The sequence below is a fragment of the Chiloscyllium plagiosum genome, unplaced genomic scaffold (genome assembly GCF_037043375.1).
Source record: "Chiloscyllium plagiosum isolate Xiang-an unplaced genomic scaffold, Cpla_swu_hap1 HiC_scaffold_39, whole genome shotgun sequence".
NCBI lineage: Eukaryota > Metazoa > Chordata > Chondrichthyes > Orectolobiformes > Hemiscylliidae > Chiloscyllium > Chiloscyllium plagiosum.
The window spans coordinates 5,287,390-5,314,360 of NW_028270177.1; the positions used below are offsets into that span (position 1 = coordinate 5,287,390).

General features: G+C 40.8%; 1 protein-coding gene across 10 annotated transcripts in view; it reads left to right on the plus strand.

The window, feature by feature from the left end:
- LOC122540891 (uveal autoantigen with coiled-coil domains and ankyrin repeats protein-like) overlaps positions 1–26,971 on the plus strand; it is a 162,656-nt gene that overhangs the window by 109,892 nt on the left and 25,793 nt on the right. For 7 of the 10 annotated variants that reach the window (XM_043677132.2, XM_043677133.2, XM_087981282.1 and 4 more), the window contains exons 9-13: positions 13,013–13,050; positions 15,667–15,756; positions 18,187–18,294; positions 21,681–21,713; positions 24,339–24,437. In XM_043677132.2, the coding sequence (XP_043533067.2) occupies positions 13,013–13,050; positions 15,667–15,756; positions 18,187–18,294; positions 21,681–21,713; positions 24,339–24,437 (368 nt within the window). The remainder of the gene's footprint in view (positions 1–13,012; positions 13,051–15,666; positions 15,757–18,186; positions 18,295–21,680; positions 21,714–24,338; positions 24,438–26,971) is intronic. The other 3 variants (XM_087981284.1, XM_087981286.1, XM_087981287.1) reach the window with 3 other exon arrangements.

Sequence of the window (26,971 nt, forward strand, 5' to 3'; positions counted from 1 at the left end):
CCATCGGTGCTTCATCGAGAGACTCACTGATGATGTTACCTATAATGGTGAGGACATGTCTGAAAAATAACCTTCTGGCTCAACAAGCAAACCTACATCCTTGTCCCACTGTCTCAACTGTTAGAAATCTATATGTGAATATTTTTAAATGTAAAGGTAGGTAGATTCTTGTTAAGCAAATAATTGAGAGGTTACCAAGATTGGGAGATATTGTATGTTGCTGTAGTAACCACTACCTTTTTGTCTTGTGATTGAGGTAGATTGTTGCCAGCAGCCCTGTCTCCTTAACTGAATTCTTAACACAGATTTTGAATTCTACGTTTTTCTAATCGACCTGGTCAGAGATGTTATGACACACCTCTTGAGTAAGTGGACCAGAACCTGGACTTCCTGGGTCAGAGGTAGGGATATGACCTGTGCACCCCAAGAGCCTGCCCCATTTGTTTTTTTTTTAAAGAAGATATCTATTTCTATGTTTTAAAACGTAATTAATACCTACCAACTGTTGCACTTAACAATAACATTAACAGACCTTAACAAAGTGATTGATTGGACATTAACCATTATCACTGAGAAGGCCAGCGTTTATTACCCAATTATAATCTCCTTTTGAGATGGTAGGGGGTCAACGAAGGAAAAAAAACATATGGTGAGCTGCTACCTTGAATTAATATAGTCAATATGGTGTAGATGCCAAGTGATGTTGGGGTGTGAGTTCCAGAATTTTGTTCCAGTGTCAGTGTAAGTGCAGTAAAATAATTCCAAGTCAGGATGTTGTATAAGTGGAAGGGGAACTTGGAGGTGATGGTATTTGTGTGCAGTTGTTGACCTTGCCCCACAAGGGGACAGAGATTGTGGATTTGGGAATTGCTGTTGAAAAAGCTGGTTGACTTACTGCAGTTTAACTTGTGGATTGTACATACTGCAGTGCTGATACACTTGTAATTGAGGAGGTGAATGTTAACATGATAGTAGGGATCTCCAGCTGGAGACTTTAATCTTGATTGATAGATCAGTGGGAAGAGAAGGACATTGATTTATCCCATAGTAGGCATGCTGTAAGTACACATGAAATAGTAAAGTTGTCCCCTCAAGCTGGCTCTGTCATTAATTAAGATCATTGCTGATATGTTTTTGTTTAGAATTTCACATTTCTATTTAATAAGAATATATTGACTTTTCCTTAAAATAAAAAGCCCTGTCTTTTGACACCTGCTGAGGTAGGGAGCTGCAAAGTTGCACAACCCTCAGGAAACCATTTTCCCCTCTCTCTACTAAATGGAGAACCCCTGGTTTTAAAACATTGCCCTCTGTTCTGGACACACCCACAAGAGGAAACCTCTTTCCCTGTCCACCTTGTCAATACCATTCAGGATCTGATACACTTCAATCAGGTCACCCCTCACTTTCTAAACTCTGCTGGAAAGAAGCCCAATCTGCTCAACCTTTCCTGATCAGACAACCTGCTCATTCCAGGTATCAATCTAAACTTTGTGAACTGCCTCCAATGCATTTACATCCTTCCTTAAATAAGGAGACCAAAACAGCATGCAGTATTCGAGATATGGTCTCACCCTTGCCCTGTATAACTTCAAGCATAACATCCTTTAATGTTCAGTTCTTTTCAAAATAAAGGAAAGTATCCCATTAGCCTTGCATATGTGCTCTACCTGCATATTATAATTTTGTGACTAATGCACTAACTACCTAGATCCCTCTGCAACTTGGATTTCTGTATTAAATAACACTCTCCTTTTTCCATCTTGCCAAAATGGGCTACTTCACACTTTCCCGCATTGTGTTCCATCTGCCAGCTTTTTGTATGCTCCAACTTATTGATATACTTTGTTGAAGACACGAGGAAGCTACAATGGCATCTCTAAATCTTAACTGGTTATAGTTTCTTGTATTCTACCTCCTTTCATTCTAGAATAGCACAGTTATTTGCTGCTTTTCAGTCTGATGTAACCTTTTTATGAATCTAGGGATTTTTGGAAAATTAAAACCTAGTCATCTACTGTCTCATTAGCAACATCTTTTAAGACCCTTGGATGAAGTGCATTTGGACTTGGCCTTGTCAGCTGCAACTCCAGCAGTACTGGAATGTTTTTTGTCTTCTCTATAATTAACAAAAAGTATTTGTTAATTTCATCCTCTGTTTCCTTATTTTCTAATAATAATTCCCTGCTCTCTCACTCGAGAGGACCAACACTCCCTTTAGATAGTTCTCCTCATCAAATGTGTGTAGAAACTCCTTCCTATCAATTTTGCATTTCTACATAGTTGTCTTTTATGCTCTAATTTATTCTCGTGACTAACCTTTCTGTCACTCACTGCTATTCTTTATATTCTGACCCATTATCTAAACCTCCAGTCATCTTTGTGTGGTTGGTTGTTTTTTAAGTTTGATGCTTTTCCTAACTACTTTGGTTAACCATGGATGAAGGGTCCTTTAGATTTTTTCTTTATCATATGAGTGCACTCTGAAATAACTCCTTAAATGTCTGTCACTGTCTCTGTATTGATCTATCCCCTTGCCTAGTATGCCAATTCATGTCAGCTAGCTCAGCTTTCATGCCCACATAGTTGCCTAAATTTAAGTTTAAAATACGAGAATTCAACACACTTTTTTCAAACTGAATGTAAAATTCAATCATAATGAGGTCACTTAACATGGGAAGGCCTTAATCATGAAGTCATTAATTCTTTCTTGTCATATTACACAACACCAAGCTGAGCATAACCTTCTTTCTGGTCAATTTCAAAATGTGTTACTGTAAGAAGCTACCTCTAAACTTTCCAGGATCCGCACATACAGGTTTCCACTGTTAGTCTGGTATTTTTCAACTCATGTAGATTAAAGTCATCCATGGTTATTGTCATTGCTTTAGCACAAACACAAAATCTTTCGTTCTATACTCTTGGTTCCACAATGTGGTTACTGTTAGGAGGCTTGTAGACCACTCCCAATAGTGACATATTTCCCTGACTATTCCTCATCCTCACCCAAATTGATTTTCCGTCACACCAATTTGTGGACTATGTTAATGTTTAAGAATTAAAAAAGATACTTCATCCATTTACCAGAGATTTCTCAACCAGCTAGATCCTTTCTATATTGTAAAGCAAGAGCTAATTTCTATCTGTTCTGACATATCTAACTCTGCCTGTGCCTATTTACCATGGGCTCCTTTGTTGATCTGCTCCTCCACGTATGCTGATTGCCTATAGTAAGGCTCCTCTTCTAGGTGCTACAGACTCCCTGCTTGGGGTACTCTGTATAACATCCCCTCTCTGTGGGCAATTGGATGAGAGAGGAGTCTTGGACAGTCTGTGTTAAAGCTGGAGAAGGTGTCTCAGTGACCCTATGGGTGATGCCATGTGAAAAACAGTGGGTAACTTGGGAAAGATCCAAAGTGGTCTCCATATAAGGAGAGTAGGGACCCAGAGAAGTAGAGACAGTTTGATGTAAAGAATGGAACAGGCAGCAAAATACCAGAGACGAAACAAATTAGAGGTGGCGTGACGGTGAATGGAATCAAGAAGATGGGAGTCCCAGAAGGAGCAAGCAAAACGTAGAACTACAGTTGCATCCTGAAATATTCTGAAACCTGGACACCCTGCATTGGAGAGAATTATAAAACAACATCTCAAAGTACATGTTATCCCTTTCCAAAAAGAAAGCCAGTAATTTTATTATAAAAGCATGTTGCAGGATGGGAGAACTATGCAATATGCACTTTAGCAGGAGAGGCAGTGAATTGGGAAATGGGTCAAATTTCTTGAAGATCTGACTCCTCACATCTGCACAATAAAGGCCCACTCCCAATTTCCTTGTACAGTCCATGTACTTACATCGGCTCAGTTGTGCCTCAGTTAATTATGCACATGCCGCTGCATCTCACAGATCTAAGTTCAAATCCCATTCCAAGATGCGAGCACATAAATCGAGGTTAATCCTTCATTGAATTACTGAGGGGAACCACATTGCAGGAGGTACTATATCTTGGATTAAATGTTAGTGAGGCCTCATCCATGGGATGTGAAAATTCCCATGGGTTTCCCCTGATGTCCTGCCAATAATCACCTTTTGATAAGATGGCAAAATAAACCTGTTTTCGACACTGCAACACAAGTAGTTTTCGACGACTACCCTTTGAATAATATTTCATCTGTTACTGCTGATCTTTCAGAGACCCAATGCTGGTGAAAAGTTGCTGAATAAACACACAGCTTTTTTTTATTGTTGTTTTTGTTCTTGTAACAACTCAAAAACTGTTAATCTGTCTTAAGTTTCTTAACATCTTATCAATTTCTTCATTTGGCCACATTACTTGTAATTCCATAAGTCTATTTGAGGTTGAACCCTTTATACTGTCCATGATGTGCCACATCACTGTATCAATTTCTGGTAAACTCAGTGGTGAATCTACCATCTTGTGTTGCTTTACAAATTAAATGTGAGGATATTTCAAACTTTAAAATTAACAAGTTGAATCATTCAGCTATGTCATAGCATATTTATGCTGAGATTTATTTGTTTTATTTTTGTTCTGTCTTGGTGACTGTGAAGGAAGAGGTTTGAGTAACATTTGCGTGATTTAATGTAGACTAATTGTAGGGCAATGGGGGAAGAGCAGGGTAGGTGAGAGTAATCGTGTGGCTTTTTGCAAAGGGCTAGCACAGGCATGATGGGGCCAAATAACCTTTTGCCATGTGATTATTGTGGTCAGTTAACCGGCCCTGATGCAAGTGTTGATCAGCTATTTAATCACACTCTGTTGAATGATCACTTAGTCCGGTTATCATTAGTATGGTGTGTGTCCATTTTTCCTTTGGGAGTTACTGAGCAGACCTTGTAAAACCAGGATGTCTGAGAACATAGAGTCGTAGAGATGTACAGCACGGAAACAGACCCTTCAGTCCAACTCGTCCATGCTGACCAGATATCCCAACCCAATCTAGTCCCATTTGCCAGCACTTGGCTCATATCCCTCCAAACCCTTCCTATTCATATACCCATCCAGATGCCTTTTAAATGTTATGATCTTACCAGCCTCCTCCAGTTCCTCTGGCAGTTCATTCCATACACTCACCACCCTCTGTGTGAAAAAGTTGCCCCTTAGTTCCCTTTTATATCTTTCCCCTCTCACCTAAGCCTGTGTCCTGTAGTTCTGGACTCTCCCATCCCAGGGAAAAGACTTTGTCTATTTACCCTATCCATGCCCCTAATGATTTTATAAACCTCTATAAGGTCACCCCTCAACCTCTGACGCTCCAGGGAAAACAGCCCCATCCTATTCAGCCTCTCTGTATAGCTCAAATCCTCCAACCCTGGCAACATCCTTGTAAATCTTTTCTGAACCCTTTCAAGTTTCATAACATCCTTCCGAATGGAAAGAGACCAGAATTGCACGCAATATTCCAAAAGTGGCCTAATCAATGTCCTTTATTGATGCAAAGTAACCTCCCAACTCCTATACTCTATGCTCTGACCAATAAAGGAAAGCAAACCAAACACCACCTTCACTATCCTATCTACCTGAGATTCCACTTTCAATGAGCTATGAACCTACACTCCAAGGTCTCTTTGTTCAGCAACTCTCTCCAGGACTTTACCATTAAGTGTATAAGTCTTGCTTTGATTTGTCTTTCCAAAAATGCAGCATTTATCTAAATTAAAGTCCATCTGCCAATCCGCAGCCCATTGGCCTATCTGATCAAGATCCCACTGTATTCTGAAGTAACCACCTGCGCTGTCCACTACACCTCCAATTTTGGTGTCATCTGCATACTTACTAACTCTACCTCTTATGCTCGCATCCAAATTATTTATATAAATGACGAAAAGCAGCGAATCCAGCACTGATCCTTGTGGCACTCCACTGGTCACAGGCCTCCAGATTGAAAAGCAACCCTCCACCACCACCGTCTCTCTTCCACCTTTGAGCCAGTTCTGCATTCAAACGGTTAGTTCTCCTTGTATTCCATGAGATCTAACCTTGCTAACCAGTCTCCCATGAGGACCCTTGTCGAACGCCTTACTGAAGTCCATATAGATCACGTCCGTCACTCTGCCCTCATCAATCCTCTTTGTTACTTCTTCAAAAAACTCAATTGAGTTTGTGAGACATGATTTCCCATGCAGAAAGCCGTGCTGACTATCCCTAATCAGTCCTTGCCTTTCCAAATACATATACATCCTGTCCCTCAGGATTCCCTCCAACATCTTGCCCACCACCGACATCAGGCTCACTGGTCTGTAGTTCCTTGGTTTTTCCTTACCACCTTTCTTAAATAGTGGCACCACGTTCGCCAACCTCTAGTCTTCTGGCACCTCACCATGTGAAATGGATTTATTTGAATTTTCAGCACTTGTGGGCAGTGGGGAAAGAGTAGTTCATTGAATTTAATCCCCAACAATGTTTTTGGTTGGTACTCCCCAGGCCACCACAGCGAATCCCCATTTACTTCCACTTTAAGTCCTGTTTCAGACCTACTGCCCTCAAACAGCTGTAGTGCACTCTTCCAATTCCCTAATTCAGTTGTTCACCTTCAGCTTGCTGGGAACCAGGATAATGAATTCCTTCTATAAACATTGTCGCATGTTGTTCTCTCTCCTCCTATATGATAGTCTTTAAACTATTTTCAACCTGTTTAGAGATGTAATTACACACCTTTGGAGCAGATGAGACTTGAACCTGGATCTCTTGGTTCAGAGGTAGGGACATTACCACTTAAAGAGAAGAAGGCCGCCACATGATAGCCTTAGTTTTCTTTTGTATTATTGACCTATTTTTTCTAATCGCCCTATTCAGAGATGTAATCGCACACCACTGGAGTAGATGGACTTGGACCCAGGCTTCTGATCCACTGGTAAGGATCACTACCACAGAACTAAAAGAGAGCCCCATGATGATCTTTAAACACAAAGTACAGTGGGGCCCCATGATCTTTAAACACAAAGCACAGCGTGTTAGGAACAGTGTAGACTGTTGGACCCCCAGGCCTGTTGCACAGTTCTATAAGGTCATGGCAGATCTGATTTGTGGCCTTGCCTCCAATTTCCTGTTTGACTCAGAATCTGTCTAACTCAATTTTCACTTGATGAAGGGGCAATACTTTGACAGCTTGTGCTTTCAAATAAACCTGTTGGACTATAACCTGGTGTTGTGTGACTTCTAAGCTTGTCTATCCCCAGTCCAACACCGGCACTCTCCGTCATAACTCCATCTTGGATGGATTGTGTGATCCAGTTATACTGCTGTCTGTGGAAGAGAATTCCACAGACTGATCCTCTGATGAAAAGCTTCCTCCTCATCTCTGACTTAGATGGGACCCCCCCAATTTTTACGCTAATTTTTAAACCTGTCTCTTTCATTTTGAACTTGCTTTAATATAACTGTTTGTGGCCGAGTGTCAAATTTTGTTTGATAATGGTCTTGTGAAGCAAGGTGGGCTGTTTGGTAGTGTTAATGGTGCTATATGACTGTACGTGCTTAAAATACTAAGGAAAGTTGTGACATTTACAAAGCTACATCATCTGAAGAAGATTTAAAATCTAAACAAAAACTGAAAGCATTTAAAATGTGTGTGTAAGATTTAAAAGTAAATCTTGGAGGCTCGTTTGCAGCAAATTCAAAGCCTGTGAAGTGTAGGGGGCTGTTAAAATTGAAGAGAGTCATTGAGTCCCCATCTGGGGCTGGGATCCTGGCTTTGAGGCTCTGCATGCTTCCTGTAGGGTTTCCAATTCCACTCAAAGGCAGAGCCGTGAGCAAAAAAAAACCCTAGAGAAAAATCCTGTTTGATTTTTACTTGAATTTTCTTTGACCATTTCTGTTGATTCGATATAAAACGCCTGGATTAGATTGTGGTGGTGTCAGGGTGATATGAAAGGTATATGCCTGGGGAAGTTGGAGGTCGGAGGGTGTATGTTGGAACCTCTGGGTCTGTGGCCAGTCACAGTTGACAATTAGAGCATTACTGGATCCATAATTAAAATGCACAAACGTCCAAGTAATATCTTCAGGATGTGACTTTGCCTTTGAGTGTGCATTCTTGGTGCTTTGGTGCAGGCTTCTGTTTGTAGGCAGCTGTATAAAGACAGCTGCAGTCTGCATTTGCAGGGTGTTGTCAAGGAGTTAAAATTGTTTTGTGAGCAAGAGGAAACTTAATTGGAGAAAAAGATTGTGCCAAGTTTGGAGTGTTTTGCAGATAACTCTAGTGCCATCTCCTGCTTTCAGGCTGGATTACTGAAGCTTTACTGCAAAGTGCAGTTACATGGATAGCCACAGTGTGTTCTGTACATTCATATAACTAGGTGAATGAGCAGTTTAGCCCAAAATTCAACTGGTTATGCAACAATTTAATGTGACATATTGGGGAATATGCTGTCAAAATAATAACTTGGATTTATATACAATGAGACCTCATCAAATCTCTGTACATACTGAAATGCTTTTCAATCAATAATAGATTGACTGCACTTCAGAAACCACGGTAATAAAGTGAAGGAACTGTCGAGAGGTAGCACCTTTCCTGAACCCCAGTTGTCCCAAATCCCCATTCTCTGCAACTAATTAAGTACTTTTTGAAGTCTAGTGCTGTGGAGGAATGTCAAAACCAATTTGTTACTTGTGAGAGTGTGCTGTGAGCAATGTAACAAAGACAGGATGATCTAGTTATTTCCATGATGCTGGTAGCGGGTTGAATATTAGCCGGGTAACTCCCCTGTTCCCTTTCTAACTACTGCCTTGGGATCTTATACAATTGCACAGGTGGGTGGGCACAGCATCTGTTTAATGCCTTGCTTCAAATGACTGTACAATGTTCCCTTGGTATTGCACTGGAGTGTTATCTTGGTTGGAACCCCTGAAGGGGGTATCTGTTGCATAAACCAATGCATTGAACTGAAATGTTGCAAACTAAAAAGTTTAAAATTGCACTGAAAAAAAATGTTTGAAGTGAGTGAAAAGTCCCTTGGTTATCAAATTGAAAGTTACACTCACTCCATCAAACACTTGATGATCAGTATGTTCAGGCCATTAGCACAGTTTTCATGGAAATAAGATTTTCGCCTTGTGTTCCAGCAAGGATGTTCTGAAAGGACCTGTTCCACTTCTGACTGATCCTGAGGGACAGGATGTACATGTATTTGGAAAGGCAAGCGCTGATTAGGGATAGTCAACATGGTTTTGTGCGTGGGAAATTATGTCTCAAACTTGATTGAGTTTTTTGAAGAAGTAACAAAAGATTGATGAGGGCAGAGGGGTAGATGTGATCTGTATGGACTTTAGTAAGGCGTTTGACAAGGTTCCCCGTGGGAGACTGATTAGCAAGGTTAGACCTCATGGAATACAGGGAGAACTAGCCATTTGGATACAGATCTGGCTCAAAGGTGGAAGACAGACAGACGGTAATGGAGGGTTGTTTTTCAGACTGGAGGCCTGTGACCAGTGGAGTGCCACAAGAATCGGTGATGGGTCCTCTACTTTTTGTCATTTATATAAATGATTTGGATGCGAGCATAAGAGGTAGAGTTAGTAAGTTTGCAGATGACACCAAAATTGGAGGTGTAGTGGACAGCGAAGAGGGTTACCTCGGACTACAACAGGATCTGGACCAGATGGGCCAATGGGCTGAGAAGTGGCAGGTGGAGTTTAATTCAGATAAATGCGAGGTGCTGCATTTTGGGAAAGCAAATCTTAACAGGACTCATACACTTAATGGTGAGGTCCTAGGGAGTGTTGCTGAACAAAGAGACCTTGGAGTGCAGGTTCATAGCTCCTTGAAAGTGGAGTCGCAGGTAGATAGGATAGTGAAGAAGGCCTTTGGTATGCTTTCCTTTATTGATCAGAGTATTGGGTACAGGAGTTGGGAGGTCATGTTGCAGCTGTACAGGACATTGGTTAGGCCACTTTTGGAATATTGTGTGCAATTCTGGTCTCCTTCCTATCAGAAAGATGTTGTGAAACTTGAAAGGGTTCAGAAAAGATTTACAAGGATGTTGCCGGGGTTGGAGGATTTGAGCTGTTGGGAGAGGCTGAACAGGCTGGGGCTGTTTTCCCTGGAGCGTCGGAGGCTGAGGAGTGACCTTATAGAGGTTTACAAGATTGAGTGGCATGGATAGGATAAATAGGCAAAGTCTTTTCCCTGGGATTGGGGAGTCCCAAACTAGAAGGCATAGTTTTAGAGTGAGAGGGGAAAGATATAAAAGATACCTATGGAGCAACTTTTTCACAGAAGGTGGTACGGGTATGGAATGAGCTGCCAGAGGAAGTGGTGGAGGCTGGTACAATTGCAACATTTAAGAAGCATTTGGATGGGTATATGAATAGGAAGGGTTTGGAGGGATATGGGCTGGGTGCTGGCAGGGGGGGACTAGATTGGGTTGGGATATCTGATCAGCATGGACAGGTTGGACTGAAGGGTATGTTTCCATGCTGTACCTCTCTATGATGCAGACACCCACTTCATGCGTGTGTGTGTGTGCGTGCGTGTGTGTGCGTGCGTGTGTGTGTGTGTGTGTGTGTACGCGTGCACGCACGCATTTCTCTCCTACAAGTGTAACTGCTAGAACTCTGCGTTGTGCATTTGCTTCCCCATCATTCCTGAGCTTGCTGACCCTCACTGGCTCTCCTTCTGCCAGGTCTGTCTGTAAATTCACATTGTTTGTTCTCGCATATCTCCATGATCTCACTTGCCCCTATCGCTGCAGTCTTCTTCAGCTGCACAGCTTTCTGAGATAACTGTAAATCTCAGGTTCTGGTCACTTGCACCTTTTAGATTTCACACACTCCTCACTGGTGCCCATACCTTTCATTACCAAATTTTCAAGGTCTGGATCTTGCTCCTTAAATTTCAGTTTTTCTCTCCTGAAAGTCCACATCTTTGACCGACCTTTAGATCACCTGTTCTATTATATTCTTTTGTGACTTAGTGTTAGGTTTTGTTGATTACGTCATTGGAAATTTTACTGCATTGGAAGTGCTATGTAAATGCAATTTTGTGTCAGCTGTTCTACTTTGCCTTCTCAAGGGAGAATGTCTCAGGATTTGACACATTAATGTGCATTTTGTTAAGTGTGTATAAAGTGGGTCAAATCGATCATTTTTGAGTTGGTAACTAATGGGATTTCAGAGGGGATCAGCGCTGAGACCTTGATCATTTACAATTTATATTAATGATTGAATGAAGGAACTAGGTGGAGTGCATATTGCTGTTTACTGCAGCCAGTTTTTTAAAATTGTTGAATAAATGAAAATTGCATGCAAAAGTTACCTGTTTCAGTATTAAATTTGGGGACAGGACCTACTATTTGCAATCTCTCATCCCCACTCCCCACCCCACCTCCCACCCTCACCCCCACCAAAAATAGAATCCTGGACAACCACTTTTTAATCTGTTGTGTAAGTTCCCTATTTTGTATAAATCTGTATAGTCACTGTTGGGAGACTGTTGTAAAGTGGAAACTTTAGGGCTTGAAGCATCTGTTTGCTCTGTCAACTGTGGATGATGTTTCATTGCTGTGACCTGTTGTGATAATATTGTTCACTTTGGACACTCAGCACATTGAGTTCGAGTGAACATGCTGCAGGTGGGGACTGGATTTTGTCTTGGCCCTTCAATAGCCTCAAGGAAGGGTATGATCCCCAACGAATCAACTGGCTGTTGCCTGCACAGGTACTGGATGGTGCCTAGTATCTTCCAGCTTTTTCTGTTTCAGATAGAACCCTTCACCAAACAATACTTTGATTATTTTAACATTAAGTGACGATCTTTCTTGCTGCAATGTTTTATGCTCATCAGCAATTCTGTGAACTCTGGTTGCTGTTTTGGTGGTTTGTCATTCACACTATGTGGGAATTCTCGTGGTGCAGTGGTACTGCCTGTACCTTTGGACCAAATCCACCTGTCCAGTGTGTGTCTCGACAGGTTGAGTGAATATATCTATAAGCTCCAGGTGACTGTCAGCTCTTAAGATCCCACCACCATAATCCTAATGCCTAGGATCATCGAGCCATGTGAGGCCATTCTGCTCTCTGTGGCCGTGCTAGCTGTTTAAAAGGCAATTACACCCCAACCACTGCCCCTGCTCCTTCCCCAACACAGTGCAAATCTTGCTCCTCAAGTGTCTAATGTTGAGAATTACAGGTTGTTTCTGCTTGCACTGTCTTTTAAACCAATGCATTCCAAATGGTAATGACTCACTGCACATCGTTTTCTGCTGCAATTTCAGAAGAACCAGTAGAGAAGCGAGATTTTGTTTTCAGATAGTCATACAGCACAGAAACAGAGTCTTTGGCCCAACCAGTCCATGCTGAACATATTCCCAGATTAAACTAGTCCCGCCTTGCCTGCTCCTGACTCCTATCTCTCCAAACATTTCCAATTCATGTATTTATCTCCATGTCTTTTTAATGTTGTTACTGGACCTGCTTCCTCTGGAGGTTCATTCTGCACACTGGTCATGCTCAATGTTCCCAAGTCCTTTTTAAACCTTTCTCCTTGCTGATTAAAAATATCCCCCTCCCTAGGGAAAAGACACCTGCCTTTCACGTTTATCTAGGCCCCTCATGACTTTGTAAACCTCCTATAAGGTCAGGCCCCTTCCCCAATCTCCTCCTCCTCAGTTAAAAAAGCCTATGTAGCCCTACCTTGTAACTCAAGCCCTCCATTCCCAGCAGCATCCTGGTAAATCCGTTCTGAACCCTTTCCAACTTCTGTTTGGGTTCTTTTGAGATAATTAAAATATTTTAATTGAAACATAAAGGGAAGAGCCAGCTTGAATCAGGCATTTGGGATATGATTGTTGATTATGGTCTCTTTTTTTTTATTTCTCCCCCGCCTCACCCTCATCTACCAGTGCCTTTTGCTACTACTTAACACCTTTTTCCTTACATTCTGTCTCCTTGCAAACATGTTGTTGTCTTGAGAATAGCTCAAGCAAAGGATTGAGGAATATTGTAATATGGTCAAAATTAAGCCTTGTTTTTCTTTTAACCCCACTCAGCAAGGGAACCTAGCACGAAATCGCAACACGTGACTCAGGTAAGACTTACTGATTCTATTGCTTTTGTTCATTTGAATTAATTCTGCTTATCCGAATGCCAGGGAGCCAGAGATTTAGTAATATGTGTGATTCAATGTCTTGGTGCAATTTTGCTCAACTCTACCTGGTTAACTCAGGCTTTTCCTGCTGCAATTTTCGATCCCACTGAAATGGTCTTTTGAGTGTCCTCAGGTTCCTCTGCCATTTGATGATTTGAGCCTCATGCCCCTCAACCCTACATTCCGCAAATCTCACCCCAAACCCCTCAGCCTCTTTATTTTCACTCCTTTGACCCCTTCCATGAAACAGAGCTGTGTGACCAAAGCCTGTCTTCTGACCTCTTGTAGCTCAGCTTCTGTATTCTGATGACATTTGTGAATTTTCAAGACTTTTCTTTTCCCATTCTTTTTAAAAGATGTTGCAAAAACCAAGTGTGCACTCAGTGTGACACAGACCAAGACTGGATGCCCATCTTAATGGTGATAGATTCCCTTACATCGTTAGGTCCCTCCCCTCAACTCATGCCCATCCTAATTCAATTCATTGGTAAGGTTTAAGCACAAGATTGAACTCGGATTTCACCAGTTTCCTCATTTCCCCTCCCCCCAGCCTGTCTCAGTCAAATCCATCAAATTCAGCACCGCCTTCCTAACCTGCAATCTTCTTCCCGACCTCTCCGCCCCCACCCCAGTCTGACCTATCACCCTCACCTTGACCTCTTTCCACCTATCACATTTCCGACGCCCCTCCCCCAAGTCCCTCCTCCCTACCTTTTATCTTAGCCTGCTGGACCAACTTTCCTCATTCCTGAAGAAGGGCTAATGCCCGAAACGTCGATTCTCCTGTTCCCTAGATGCTGCCTGACCTGCTGCGCTTTTCCAGCAACACATTTCCATCTTTAAGCACAAGACCACTAGTTTTTGACTACTAAGTAGGAGGATTGTTAACTACTTAATCAGGTATCTGGCTCTTTTCAACAGTTTATGATACAGGACCAAAAGTGCAGGAGTAGGCCATTCAGAAACCTGAGTCTGCTCCACAAATCTGGATCATGGCTAATCATCACTGACATCAACACAACATTCATCTAAATATAAAGCTTAAAATATATAGTGTTTGTGCAGATGGATTTCTTCTAGAAAATAAGTTCTCATGGAAATATTATGAAACAAATAGCTTTTAAGGGCAGATCTTATACTGATGGGATTTGCTCGTAAGCAGAAACTGGTTGTTTAGAACTTTTTTCTACCTCTGTGACCTGGCCAGACTATCTTATCGCTCTGTGATTCCAACCGTCTCAACATCTCTGTTTCCTGACTGTCAGATGGTTTTGACTTCTGATTGTCTGAAATATGAGAAAGGCATGTAAATATAAATCCGATCTGTAAAGCTGAAATCAAGGATGAATGCCTAGGTATCTCTTTATAGTCCTTGAGGGGGCATGGTGTTTTTTTGTTTTAACATTGATTTAGGGAGCAGGATTTTGCATACTAAGTCCCTTCCAACTCAAGAGTTAAGTTCAGCCAGAGAATGGGGAGCCTGTGGAATTTGGACAACAGTTGAGGTTAAAACATTGGATACAGCACTTGGGTCTAAAGGGATCAAAAGATGTGGGGGGGGAGAAGCAGGAACAGGTTACTGGGTTGGACAGTCAGCCACGATCATCATTAGTGGCAGAGCAAGCTTGGAGGGAAAATCCAGGAAAGTGGACATGAGGAATCCCAGGTCAGCCATGATCCTATTGAATGTTGGGCAGTCTACTCCTGTAACTATTTCTGTGTAAGGGCCAAACAGCCCACTCCTGCTCCTATTTTCTATAAGTGCTTGATTTTATCCAATACCACATGTAGAAAGGTGGCAGTCTGCATCAGTGGTCTCCAAATACGTGTGAACGGATTCCCTACAAGATATGGACAGATCCTGATGGTGGGTTTTCCCAAGTCCTGACTCTGTGTTTCAAATATCTAGAAAAATGCCCTGTCATCATGTAAGTGATTATATTTTAAATGAGAAGACTGCATTCATAAACCAACTGTAATCCAACATTTAGAGTTTTCATTGCCATTGGTTCATGGGGATACCTATCCCAAATGGTCAGAAACATTTTAATTCTGTGATATCGTGTCGGTACCATAATTCCCTCAAACAAAACACTCCATACCCTCCCTCACTCCACATCTACTTTGGAAACTTCTGGCCTTCAGGTTTCAAAATGGAAATCTTTCAACTTGAGCGTATTTTGTTTTCAAGCTTACTTGATGAAATATGTGTCTGTATTAATAAAAAGATACCAACAGACCAAGATATCCTTTGCAGAGAATCCATTTTACTTCTGATGGTTTCCATGCAACTATGAATCATAAATGTTAAAATATCTAATCTCTCTGCTTTCCTGTATACAAAGCTGTAAGGCTGAGGCTGGGGAAAGGCCACATTAAATGTCATCTGGCTGCCCCTGGTTCTTGGCTCCTTTGCTATCCCGTGTTGATAAGTCAGTGTGAACTGTCTTGAAACTTGTTTGGCTTCTGGTTCGAAAATATAGTATTTAAACAAGGTGGATTTTGTTTTATCCTTTTAAACATGAAGTTTTAAAAAAAAAATTGGCATCTACGCAGGTTCCTGAACTGTCACAGAAAATAGATCAAAGGCATTTTCATGCTGAAACACAGACAGCACAGAGTCAGAAGGAACAACGCATTGTAAAGGTATTAGTGCAATGCATTCTCTGGAGATTTAAATGGTCACTGTCTTTTTAATCTCTTGCCTCTCACTGATGAGAGAGTTGTTTGGTTTATTACAGTCCTTGCAATGGAAGATAAAAATGTTGAAATGTGTAAAACCATAAATGAAGCAAAATGCTGCTGATGTTGGAAATCTGAAATTAACAGAGTGCTGGAAACAGTCAGGGCAGGCAGCAGTTTTGAAGAGAGAAACAGAGTTAACAACAAGTCAACAAAGATACTTTATTAGAATGTAATGGCATCTTTTTGATCATCCACATGAGAAGGTAGATGGGGTCTCAGTTTGAAAGACTCACGTGAAATGTGCACTGAGGTCTCGACTTTGGATTTTGTGCTCAGGTGCCTGTACTGGGGTTTGAAGTCAACTCTCCGATTGAGATCGGAACATTACCAACTGAGTCACAGTTAACGTCTGAAGAGAGTACAGACACAGTGTGATAGTGATGGAAAATCCCAAACACTTGCTGCACCACTTGATATGCAGATCTCACTGCAGAGAATATTTATCTTGGCAATAACACTAAGGAAGGGTGGGTCTTCAAATAGTTACAACTGACTGTTGAGTTGACAAGAATAGCATGAGAATGATCTAGAACAGAAAGAAAGCATTCAGCACAACATGTTTGCTATCGAAGTCTGCGAGCCCTACTTCCCTGCTCTTCCCCATAACGTAACAACGTAACAACCCTTCACCCTTCAAATTATTCAAATCCTTTTTGAAAGTTGCTTTTGAAACTGCTTTCATGTTCCAGATTGCAACAACTCACAGTTGAAAGAGACCACTCCAGCTCCCTCCTGGCTTCTTTGCCTTTTGCATTACACCTGAGTTTACGAGTTGCTGAAATTTCTGCCACAGGAATCTGTTTCTCTCTATCTTAACTCTCATTGATTTTGGGCACCTCTCTCAAACCCCTCTTGAACATTTCTCTGCTCTAAGGAGGATGAGTATGTAGCTTGCAAATCATACACTGAGAATGAGCATTCTGACAAAGCCAAATTTTGGTTTCATTCTGAATCCTAAATCTTTGCCCGTGTCAAGTTTCATGTATACAGTTTCTTTTAGTCCCTGCGCCTATTTCTGAGGCTTAGCAAGGTTACATGACAAACATTTTGAACTGCGATTCAGTCAGCACAAAATTTTAAAAATATTATCACTCGCACAGTGTAAAAATAATAGCACCTTCAGAGGTGTGAATATGTCCAGGACTCTTAACAGAGGCTGATGTATTTCAACAGGGGATGTAAAATGTGATTTTGCAATTATGATTAGATTTTTTGTACAAGCATCTAAGCGTACTTGTCTAAATCAGTTCTATTTTAGCTTGTGCGTTACTTGCTAATTAATCCAGATTTAAAAGAGCTAACTTGGCTGTTGTCCCTTGGGCTTATAAGAAATGAAAAATCGCAAAACATCACAATATAGGTGTAGAGAGAGCCATTTAGAATCTGATGATTGAAAACTCAATTCTCCTTCCTGTTTCCCATGTTGTACATTTTTTTTTAGAGAGTTATGCCAGCCGTGTTTTGGACTTTGAGCCAGAAAGTTACAGATTGCAGAACTCATTCTAGAGACTCGAGTACAAAACAGTCTGACACTCCCACTGTCTTGCTGAAGGTGTACTATCCTGTCGTCTGTATTGTTTTTCAAATGAATCATGTGTCCAGTCTGCAGTGTAAATGATCCAATGCTACTGTTTTGGAAAGGAGTGTTCCCGGGTCCATTCGACAATATTTCATGACTCAATTTCTCAATGTTAGTTGTCATTTAGTTATTGTATTGTGGGAGTTTGCTGTTTGGCTGCCCCTGGTTAAACATTACAATTTTACAACCAATGGCGCACTTTTAAAAATTTAATCACCATTCCAATGTAAAAAACATGACGGCTAGTTTGAATTCAGTAAGCTCCCACAAATGGAAATAAGTTAGTGATCAAATTGCTGTTAATGTTGACTGGAGGATGAATATTGACTAGGTCACAGGGAAATCTCATCATCTTAGCATCATCCATGGCTAAGCATCAGTGGCAAGGCTAGCAGTTGGTGATATTTACTTTTAAAGGAACTGATGCTATGGGATCTTCTACATCCACTGGGGCAGATAGACTGAATTTAACTTCACATCATTTCCTGTTGTGAAATTGAACCACTTCATATTTTTCAGGCAGTGGGTGTGGGTGACAAGATCAAATTTTATTCTTAATAAAACCTGAAAGAACTGCAGGTGCTGTAAATCAGGGACAAAAATAGAAATTGCTGGAAAAGCTCAGTAGATCTGGAGAGAAATCAGAGTTAACATTTCGGGTTGAGTGACCCTTCCTCAGAACTATTCATGTTTATTTAAGAAACAACAATTCAAATAAAATGTTTAATTCATTTTTATAATAATGTGTCTAGGAACTTCAAATTGAAAATGAGGACCTTAAAGGCAAGTTGAAAAAGCAACAGCAAGATCAGAGGCTGTTTCTAGAAAGACTCAGTGGACTTCAGAAACAACTGAACCAGGTACAGCAACCACCTGAATAGAAGTATCGCCTTTCTACAGAGTAAACATCCAAGGCATTTCAGAAAAGCAATTTGATGGGGGGTATTAGGGCAGGTAAACAAAAGTTTGGTTAGAGGTATGTTTTAAGAAATGTGGTGAAGGAGGCAAAAAGAGGCCAAGAGACCTCCAGAGGTTAGGGCCTAGGTGGTTCACAGTATGGCCAACAATTTTGGAGCGATGAAATTGGGAATGCACGAGATCCCGAACTGGAGATTTCCAAAGATTGTTGGACTGGGGCAAGTTTTAAAAAAAAAAAATCTGTTACAGGGATGAGGTGATGGAGATGGTTTGAAAACTGGCAATCTTATAAAGTCCATGCAGTTAGGGGGTAGAGGGACTGGAATTTGGTGCAAGGTTAGATATGTGCAGCAGAATCTTGGACGAGCTCGCATTTGGTGCACTGGTGGACAACCAGGAGATGATGAGACAGGAGTCTGGAAGAAAAGGCATATAATGAAGGTGCATAGAAAAGAAGTTTAAAAATGAATTGCAGAAGTTGGTCAGCATCTCTTTTTTTTTTTGTTTCTGGGGGCCCAAAGCAATAATCTGATAGGACAAGTGCCTGGAGTCATAGGGTTGGATTGGATGAGTGAAGGGTATTCTTTTGATGTTAAGCATTTGGGTGAAGATGTTTCAGTTTTGCTCTAGATGCTGAATCTGACCCATTCATATGTCAGTTGTCTCAGCATTAATTATCAGGACTTGGGAAGAGAGGGCAATGTTTCAAAGTTTCTCAATAACACATGTAACAGATTCCAGGGGGTGCTAGGGTGGTGGAGGGAGCATAGACAGGTGAAAGTTAATGCACAGAAATTATGCATTTTGAGGAAAATGAATGAGGAGATCGATGCAGATAGATAATGGTAAAAGATCAGAAGGGTGATGAGAATTTGTGATGAGTTAAGATACACTGCTTGGTAGTGTATGTGGGAGCCCATTCATAGTCACTTTTGAGGAAATTTGGTGTATAATGGGGACAAAATATGCAGAGTTCTAGGGAGAGTGGGGTGAGGAGGACAATTTGGACAGCTCTTGCTAAGAGCTGGCACAATTATGATGGAATAAATGGCTTCATCCTTTACTATAAGATTCCAATCTCGCAGTCAAAATAGGAAGATCGAGTAATGAATAGTGCAAGATTTTGTGTTTGGTAGATGCTCAAGAAGGGCAATTGACGTAAGTAATGTTAGGGTAGTTTACTAAGAATCCATGTATGCTGTACATTTAAATATGATACATTAGTGAATTAGACAGAAAAGGTATACAATCTGTAACAGTTCTGAGTGATAGGCTGATGTCAGAGCAAGTAAGCTGTGGGCACAGAGTATGTTGAGTTCAGTATCCTGCTCTCTAACTGAAATGATAGGGAACTCTTCCCCTAGCGACCTTGCTTCTTACCTGGTACATCATCCCTCTGAAGAAAACAGCTGATGGAAAAGGAGGAGAAAGTGGGGACTGCACATGCTGGAGAGTCAAGAGTCGAAAAGTGTGACGCTGGAAAAGCAGAGCAGGTCAGGCAGGATCTGAGGAGCAGGAGAACCCTTCTTTTGGGGGTAAGCTCTTCATCCTGATGAAGGGTTTATGCCTGAAATGTTGACTCTGCTGTTCCTCGAGGTTGCCTGACCTACTGTGCTTTTTCCAGTACCACACTTTTTGACAGCTGATGGGAATAGGTTGCCCCATGTCTCCAGACACTTGAACTACCAGCCCCTTGAAATAAAGTACATTATCTGATGTCAATCACTTATTGGAACCTTTTTAACCAACGAGTACAGGACAGGTACCAAAGATATCAAGATGGTGGCCTCCTTCCTTCAGTTTAAGGTGAACATTTTGGTTTGCTTCCAGCTGAGAGTCACGTTCCAATTTCTTACCAGGCACCTGAATAGATACAAGGGTATACAGCAAACTATTGTACATACTCAGCACTGTTGCTGTGGAGACTAGAATCCTGTCTCCAGAAATAATGAGTTGAGATGCAATACTTGGAAATTTATTTCCAATGAGAGAGAGTGGGAGAATAGTTTCTCCGTTTAGCTGGCTTAATGCTGTGACAATCATATATCTTATTGAGCATTTCTCTACTTATTCAAAAAAACACAATTTATTAAAGATCTAATTTCTTAGAATGTTACCCACGCAGCGCACTGCATTTTATTTCCTAGTCATTTATTCTATAATTGTATTAGTTGCTGTCTCAATGCTGTACCAGTATATCATTCCAAACTGTTTTTTCTGGCTTGAAGCTCTCAGAATTTGAAGTGAATTTTGAGGCAGGTGATTCAAATGTATTACAAATGTTTGATCTACTTGAGGAAAACATAAAAATGTGCCTATATCTGCCATTTCTGCTCATAATTACACCTGTTTACTAGAGTTGAATATTTATTCATTCCAGTTCACTAAGTAATTACAACTGTTATTTCCTAGAAAGTAGTTTCTTCCTCCTTCCCCATCCCTCCATCTCCCACCACCACCTGACTTGTACCCCTTTGAAAATTTGCCATTTGAGCTGCTGTCACATTGGTAAATCTAAGCCCTTAAACTGAAAATATTTTTTAAGTTAGTAAAGCGATTTGAAAAAGCTATTAATTGTTTAGCAACTGCCTTTTCTCAGCAACTCTGCTGTTTTTAGATTTTGAAAGCGTATCCTAAGCTACAGGTCAGTGAGCAATTATGATTAACATGCTATAATTCCAAATTAATCATATTGGTGTTGGACTTTATGCCATAATTTTATGCATCATTTTGGAGCATATATGTTTGATTTTCTTTACAATCTAGTAACTCTTACACTGAAAATGAACAATTGTTAAATGGTTTATTTCTTTGTCTGTGGAGTTTGTGTATATGTTTCTCAGTTAATGTGTGCCTTTCTTGGTCTTTAATACTGGAGTCACTCTTCCTTCCTGTCTCATGTATAGAGCCATCCTACGAGCTACACTCTTTGTTTCTGTCCTACGTTTGGAGATTGCGGGTCCTTTGCATTGTGCTCTACTTCAGCTTATTCTTTTCCACGACTTTAACTATGGATCTTCTCTTTGTCTTTCAGTTTTTCTTTTCTCTGATCTGCTGTTTCTTTTCAATACTTGGCATCTGCCAGCCACAATTTGTTGACCTACCTTGACTTTTATTTTTCTTGAACTTTCCAGCTTTGCTGGTGCCATTGATAAGAACCTTGGATTTTAACCAAAGGTATCTTTGATAGTTTAAAAAGAAAAATCCCAAAGTTAACTGGAAGCAATGTTATCGAGCAACTACTGTGAAGGACTGCAGATGAAAATGTGGTCACAGTGAAGTGTGTGTGTTCTACTTGATAATCAAATGTATTGTTCCTGTTATACAGGAATGCAAGGCAGTGGGAGATCTTCAAAATGAGGTATGGTTTTGTTTAAAAAGTAGTATCTGAGTCCTAACTGATAAATCAGCTGTTCTCCATGCTCTTCTTTCCCCTACATTTCATGCTGACTCTGGTTGTTTTTCTCCATTTCTTTCCAATGTTCTACAATCTTCAGATGTTAAAAATCTAAATATTATAATGATGTGCTTCAATCTATCTCATCTTTTCTCTCTCGCTTCATGCTGTCACTTCCTCTGAGCCACAATAAGGATGGGCTTGTAAGATTCTAATGTGACCCTTTTTGGCCTTTTTCGATTCTCACACCAGCCAGTGTCACCTTCTGAATGTCTTGAAAAATTTTGTTGGTTCCTTTTGCATGATCTTTCCAAGTATTAAATAGAAGTTGGCCATCAAATGCAAGCAAATCCCACTCTGAATGAAATTATAATTTCAGGAAGTTTCTATAAACTTTAAATTTATACTCATTAAATCCATGATACAGAAGGAGGCCAGGTGACCTCTCAGATCATTTCCTTTCTGAAAGCATTTCGTAGCATGAACTTTTATTTGTACTAGTTGATGATCTCACTCCTCGGAGATAATTACATGATAATTAGAAATGAGGAAGATCATTTAGCCTGTTAAGATTAATCTGGTTGGATGACCTGCAGTATAGGTCACTGACTGAAGACCTTTTTCCTCATTCTTAATAGGCAAAACTTCTTGTAATTGATTTCAATCAGTATCCCCTTGTTTTACTCTTCCAATTTAATTTAACAAGTTCTTTTTCTTGAGTATTCTTCAGTTTGTTTTATCCTAATAATCTCGCTCAGGTGTGTTTTTGAGATGGTGATTTGTCCACGTTCTCTGTTACAGCTTTGGGCAGAACCAAAGGACGTTCATTAATCTTGATGCTTTTGCTGTTCTATTTACTAATGTTGCATTTTAAAGTGAACTTTGCATTGAATTTATGCATCACTTTATCAGATTTATACACACTAAAGCACTATGTAAATGAAATGACTTGTGTAGGCCAAACCATTCAGCATGCTGCAACATCAAAGATTGAATTATCCCCGTGAGTTCGTACCTATGCTTCTCTTCAATCACATTCTCTTAAACAAATGATTGAATTTATTTGATAGGAATTTACTTACTCAACTTCCACTGTTAGTCACAAGATTTCTCTGTGTTGAAATGAAGAATTTCCTTCATATATTGTGGTTTGGTTCTTCCTGAATGCCTAATCTTTCTTTTACAGGGTCTGGTTATTTCTTCAGTAAGTTCAGAAAACATGTTTGCATTTAATCTGCTCAGAAACCTATACTAGATCTTACTAAGCCTCTGTACAAATAAATAAATACTTAACGTTGATCGTAACTCAGTTTGTTCTTAAACCTCTTGCCATCTTACTGGGAGTCTACTGATTGCTGTATGGATTCTAAACTGGTCATTTCTCTCTCTTAAATTTTAGTTTGACAGTAGAAGATGTGTTGTCATTGCTGATATTTTGAGGCACAATTTTAGAATAAAATTTAATGAGGCTGATGATTTGTTAAGTTAGCATATTTCTCTCATTCTGTTCATCTGATTGCAAGAAACTAGAATTGGGTAAAGCCTTGCAGTTGGAGCGAGGCTGTTAGGGGATGATGTCCTGAGTCACTTTGTCACACACAGCTTGGTGGGAAGCAACAATGCTTTCCCCCTTCCCCACCCCTAACCTACCTGCTTTAAAAGGTTAGAGGGTTGGGAGTGGTGGGTGTGGGGAAGAGGGAGAGATCAATATGTTCAGAGATAAGTCATTGTAGCTTAACCAAGGGTATTAAAATTTAAGAGCCAAGATGTTCAGGTGGAATAGGAGCAACTAAATGGCCTCCCTTTGTCCCTTTATTCCTAATCTATATAAGGTAGAGTTAATGGTAACAAAAGCTGCGGTTACTGGAAAAGCTCAGCAGGTTTGGCAGCATCTGTGCAGGGAAACCAGAGTTAACATTTTGGTCCCTCAGTTCTGAGGAAGGGTCACCAGATCTGATTTTTCTGATTTTAACTCTGATTTCTCCTCTCAGATGCTGCCAGACCTGCTGAGCTTTTCCATAGCTTCGGCTTTTGTTACCATTAACTTTATCTTGGTACAGGTTGGGATTCCGTAGGCATCCGTAGTTCTTGCGGTTTTTATTTAGAGTTAATGGTAGTCCTCTTCTCGCTAGGATGTGGGATTTCAAGAGTCTGGGCCACATTTTTAAGGTGAGAGGAGAGATCTAAAAAAGACGTGAGAGGCAAGTTTTTTTTTTACAGAGGATGGTTTGTGTTTGGAATAAACTTCCTGAGAAAGTGTTGGATGTGGATACAATTACAGCTTTTAAAAGACACTTGGATAGTTACGTGAATAGGAAAGATTTGGAGGGATATGGGCCAGGAGCAGGCAGGTGGGACTATGTTAGTTTGGGATTATGGTCGACATGGACTGGTTGGACCGAAGGGTCTGTTTCTGTGCTCTATGACACTGACTCCAGGTTAGATGATCAGTCTACCATCTGGATGGGAGTTTGTATTTTTATACCTTTTTGTGGGGACTATTTGCTCGATTGGAGTTTCAGTTGTTAAATCTAAATGGTACGGGAACAGTGAGGGGTTAATGCTTCTGTACCATGTTCCATCTTTCAGAGACAGCAACTGAAAAACCTATTGCTGGCACGCGACCGAGAACAGGAAGACAACATGAAGGTACTCGAGAGTCTGAGAGCCAAGCTTAGAACATATGAGGTACATGGATGACTTCTGTCTGAATGCATGATGACATGTATGTTGGCATGTTAAAGCAATAACTGTTGTGATTCAAACCGATTGCTTCATTTATCATTGCTAATTGGTTCTGTTCCCCCAATCAGTCTAGTCATCAGTTCTCTTGCATTGTGAAACTGGCACTTGAGTACATTGTTGAAGGAGCACTGGACCAAGTGAGGCAGGGTGTTTGACCAAAGTGCAGTCCTTTCAGCTGGATGGTACCCAATGAAAGAAGGGCTCATAAGTTCCCACTCGTGATGAGCACAAAAACATATCCCTAAACTAGCTTATTATCATTGCTGCCTGTGTAGCTTGCTGTGTGCAAATTGAGCATCACATTTCTCTCATGGCAGTTGTGTTGCATCTCACTATTTTATTTAGGCAAAACACAAACATGCTCATTCACTTGGAATAACTAGCACACAAAATAAAAGTGCAGGAAGTGGAGGAGGAGAAGATAGCAGGTGCGAAAGAGTGAGCGAGGAAACTCTGGCTTTGAAACTGGCATTAGGACTCACCTTGGCCACCGTGCACATTCAGGATGCTACACCCAGACACCTTTGAAAATTCCAAGGCTGCGAAAGGTGCTGCATAAATGCAAAAGTGTTCCTTTCTCTTGACAGTTTCTCGGGATATCTCTACAACTCTAGTATCTTTGCCAGCACTGTGCATTTTAATGAACCCTGTTCCTAATTACATTCTGGAGCAGTGTGTATCAACACAGGCCAGTTATGATACCAGCTGCTCCCTTTCTCTGTGAGCAGCTGGTTGGAGAGACTGAAGGGTCTCTTCCACTTATTAGTTTCATTTGTTGTCCAGATGCTTTGCTTCTCTTCAGCTGTGGTTATGCAGTGAGTGGATCAGACTTGATGATAATGCGAGTGTTTATAACACAGTTGATGGCTGGTGATCACATTTTTAAATTCATCCTGTTGTAATGTTTTGAAATTGCTGCATGAGATTTTGCAAACTCTCTGTGGAACTTACTTGATTGCTCTGACTCATTCCTGCCCACCTTATACCTCTAAACCTGCCAAGAATAAAAAGATTTGTGTGGTATTTTTCACCAGTTTGAGTTTGTAAAAACAAATTTGAGACTTTTCATCTGACTGTCATTGTGGAGGGTTTCCTGTCCCTGACATGGTCTCTCTCTGTGTCTTGTACCTTCTCAGGAAAGTGTAAAACAGGCCAAAATCGGAATGTGTACGGTGGCCAAGGTGTGTCCTAATGCCAGTTTCAAAGCCAGAGTTTCCTCGCTCACTCTTTTGCACCTGCTATCTCCTCCTCCTCCTCCTCCACTTGCTGCACGTTTATTTTGTGTGCTAGTTGTTCCAAGTGAATCAGCAGGTTTGTGTTTTGCCTAAATAAAATGGTGAGCTTGCTGACAGTTGCAGGTTGTGGTAGTTGCCTCCTAAGCACAGTAAAGAATAGGAAGTTGCTGCCCTAGCTCAGGTTAGATAACCTCACAGGTTTTACCTCCCTTGGCACTGTGACTTAGTCTAGACTGGCTGATGTTCTTCCAAACTGGATTTCACGTTATTCTAATGTGCACCTAGTTATCCTTCATCTTCCAGTTTCCTTAAATGATTGAGGATGTGATGGCTTTGTGGTATTGTTGTTAGAGTATTCACCAAGAGAACCTGATGATGTTCTGGGGACCTGGGTTCGCATTCTGCCATGGAAGGTAGTGGAATTTGATCTCAATAAAAATCTGGAATTAGAAGTGTAATGATAACCATAAACCCATTGTCAGTTGTCAGAAAAACCTATTTGGTTCGCTCGTGACCTTTAGGCAAGGAAATCTGCCATTCTCACCTGGTCTGGTCTACATGTGACTGCAGACCCACAGCAATGTAGTTGACTCTCAACTGCCCTCTGGGCAATTAGGGTTGGCCAATAGATGCTGGCCCAGCCAGTGATGCCCACATGAATTAAAAAAAAAGCTTAAGCTTATCTAAATCTCTGCTCTGTTATTTTAACCTGTGCCAAATCATGTTCATCTATCACTCTTTTGTGTGCTTGAACTCCACTGACTCCCGGTTAAGCAAGTTCTCCATTGCATCACTCCTCTGTATCTTTGTAGCTTCCTCCAGACCAACAGTTCTTTTAAAACCTTGCCCTCCTCTGATATTGGCCTCTTACATGTCCCTGATAATTCCACCAACATTGGAGGTCACATCTTCAGCTGCTTGGTCCTTAGGTTTTGGCATTTTACTGTTACCTGACAAGCCCCTCCACCTCTGTATCTCTCGCCTCCTATACTTCCTTAAAATGCTCATTTAAAAATATCTTTTTAACTAAGCCCTCAACCATCTCTTCAGTCACGTTATCGATTATATGTTGCTTTATAATTTTATTAGCCCACGGGATATGGGTTTTGCAGACTTGACCAGCATTTATTGTCCATCCCTAGTCCCCCTTGAGAAGGTGATGGTGAACTGCCTCCTTGAACCATTGCAGTGCATATGCTGTTATTAGACTTACAGTGCTATTCAGAAGAGAGTTCCAGATTC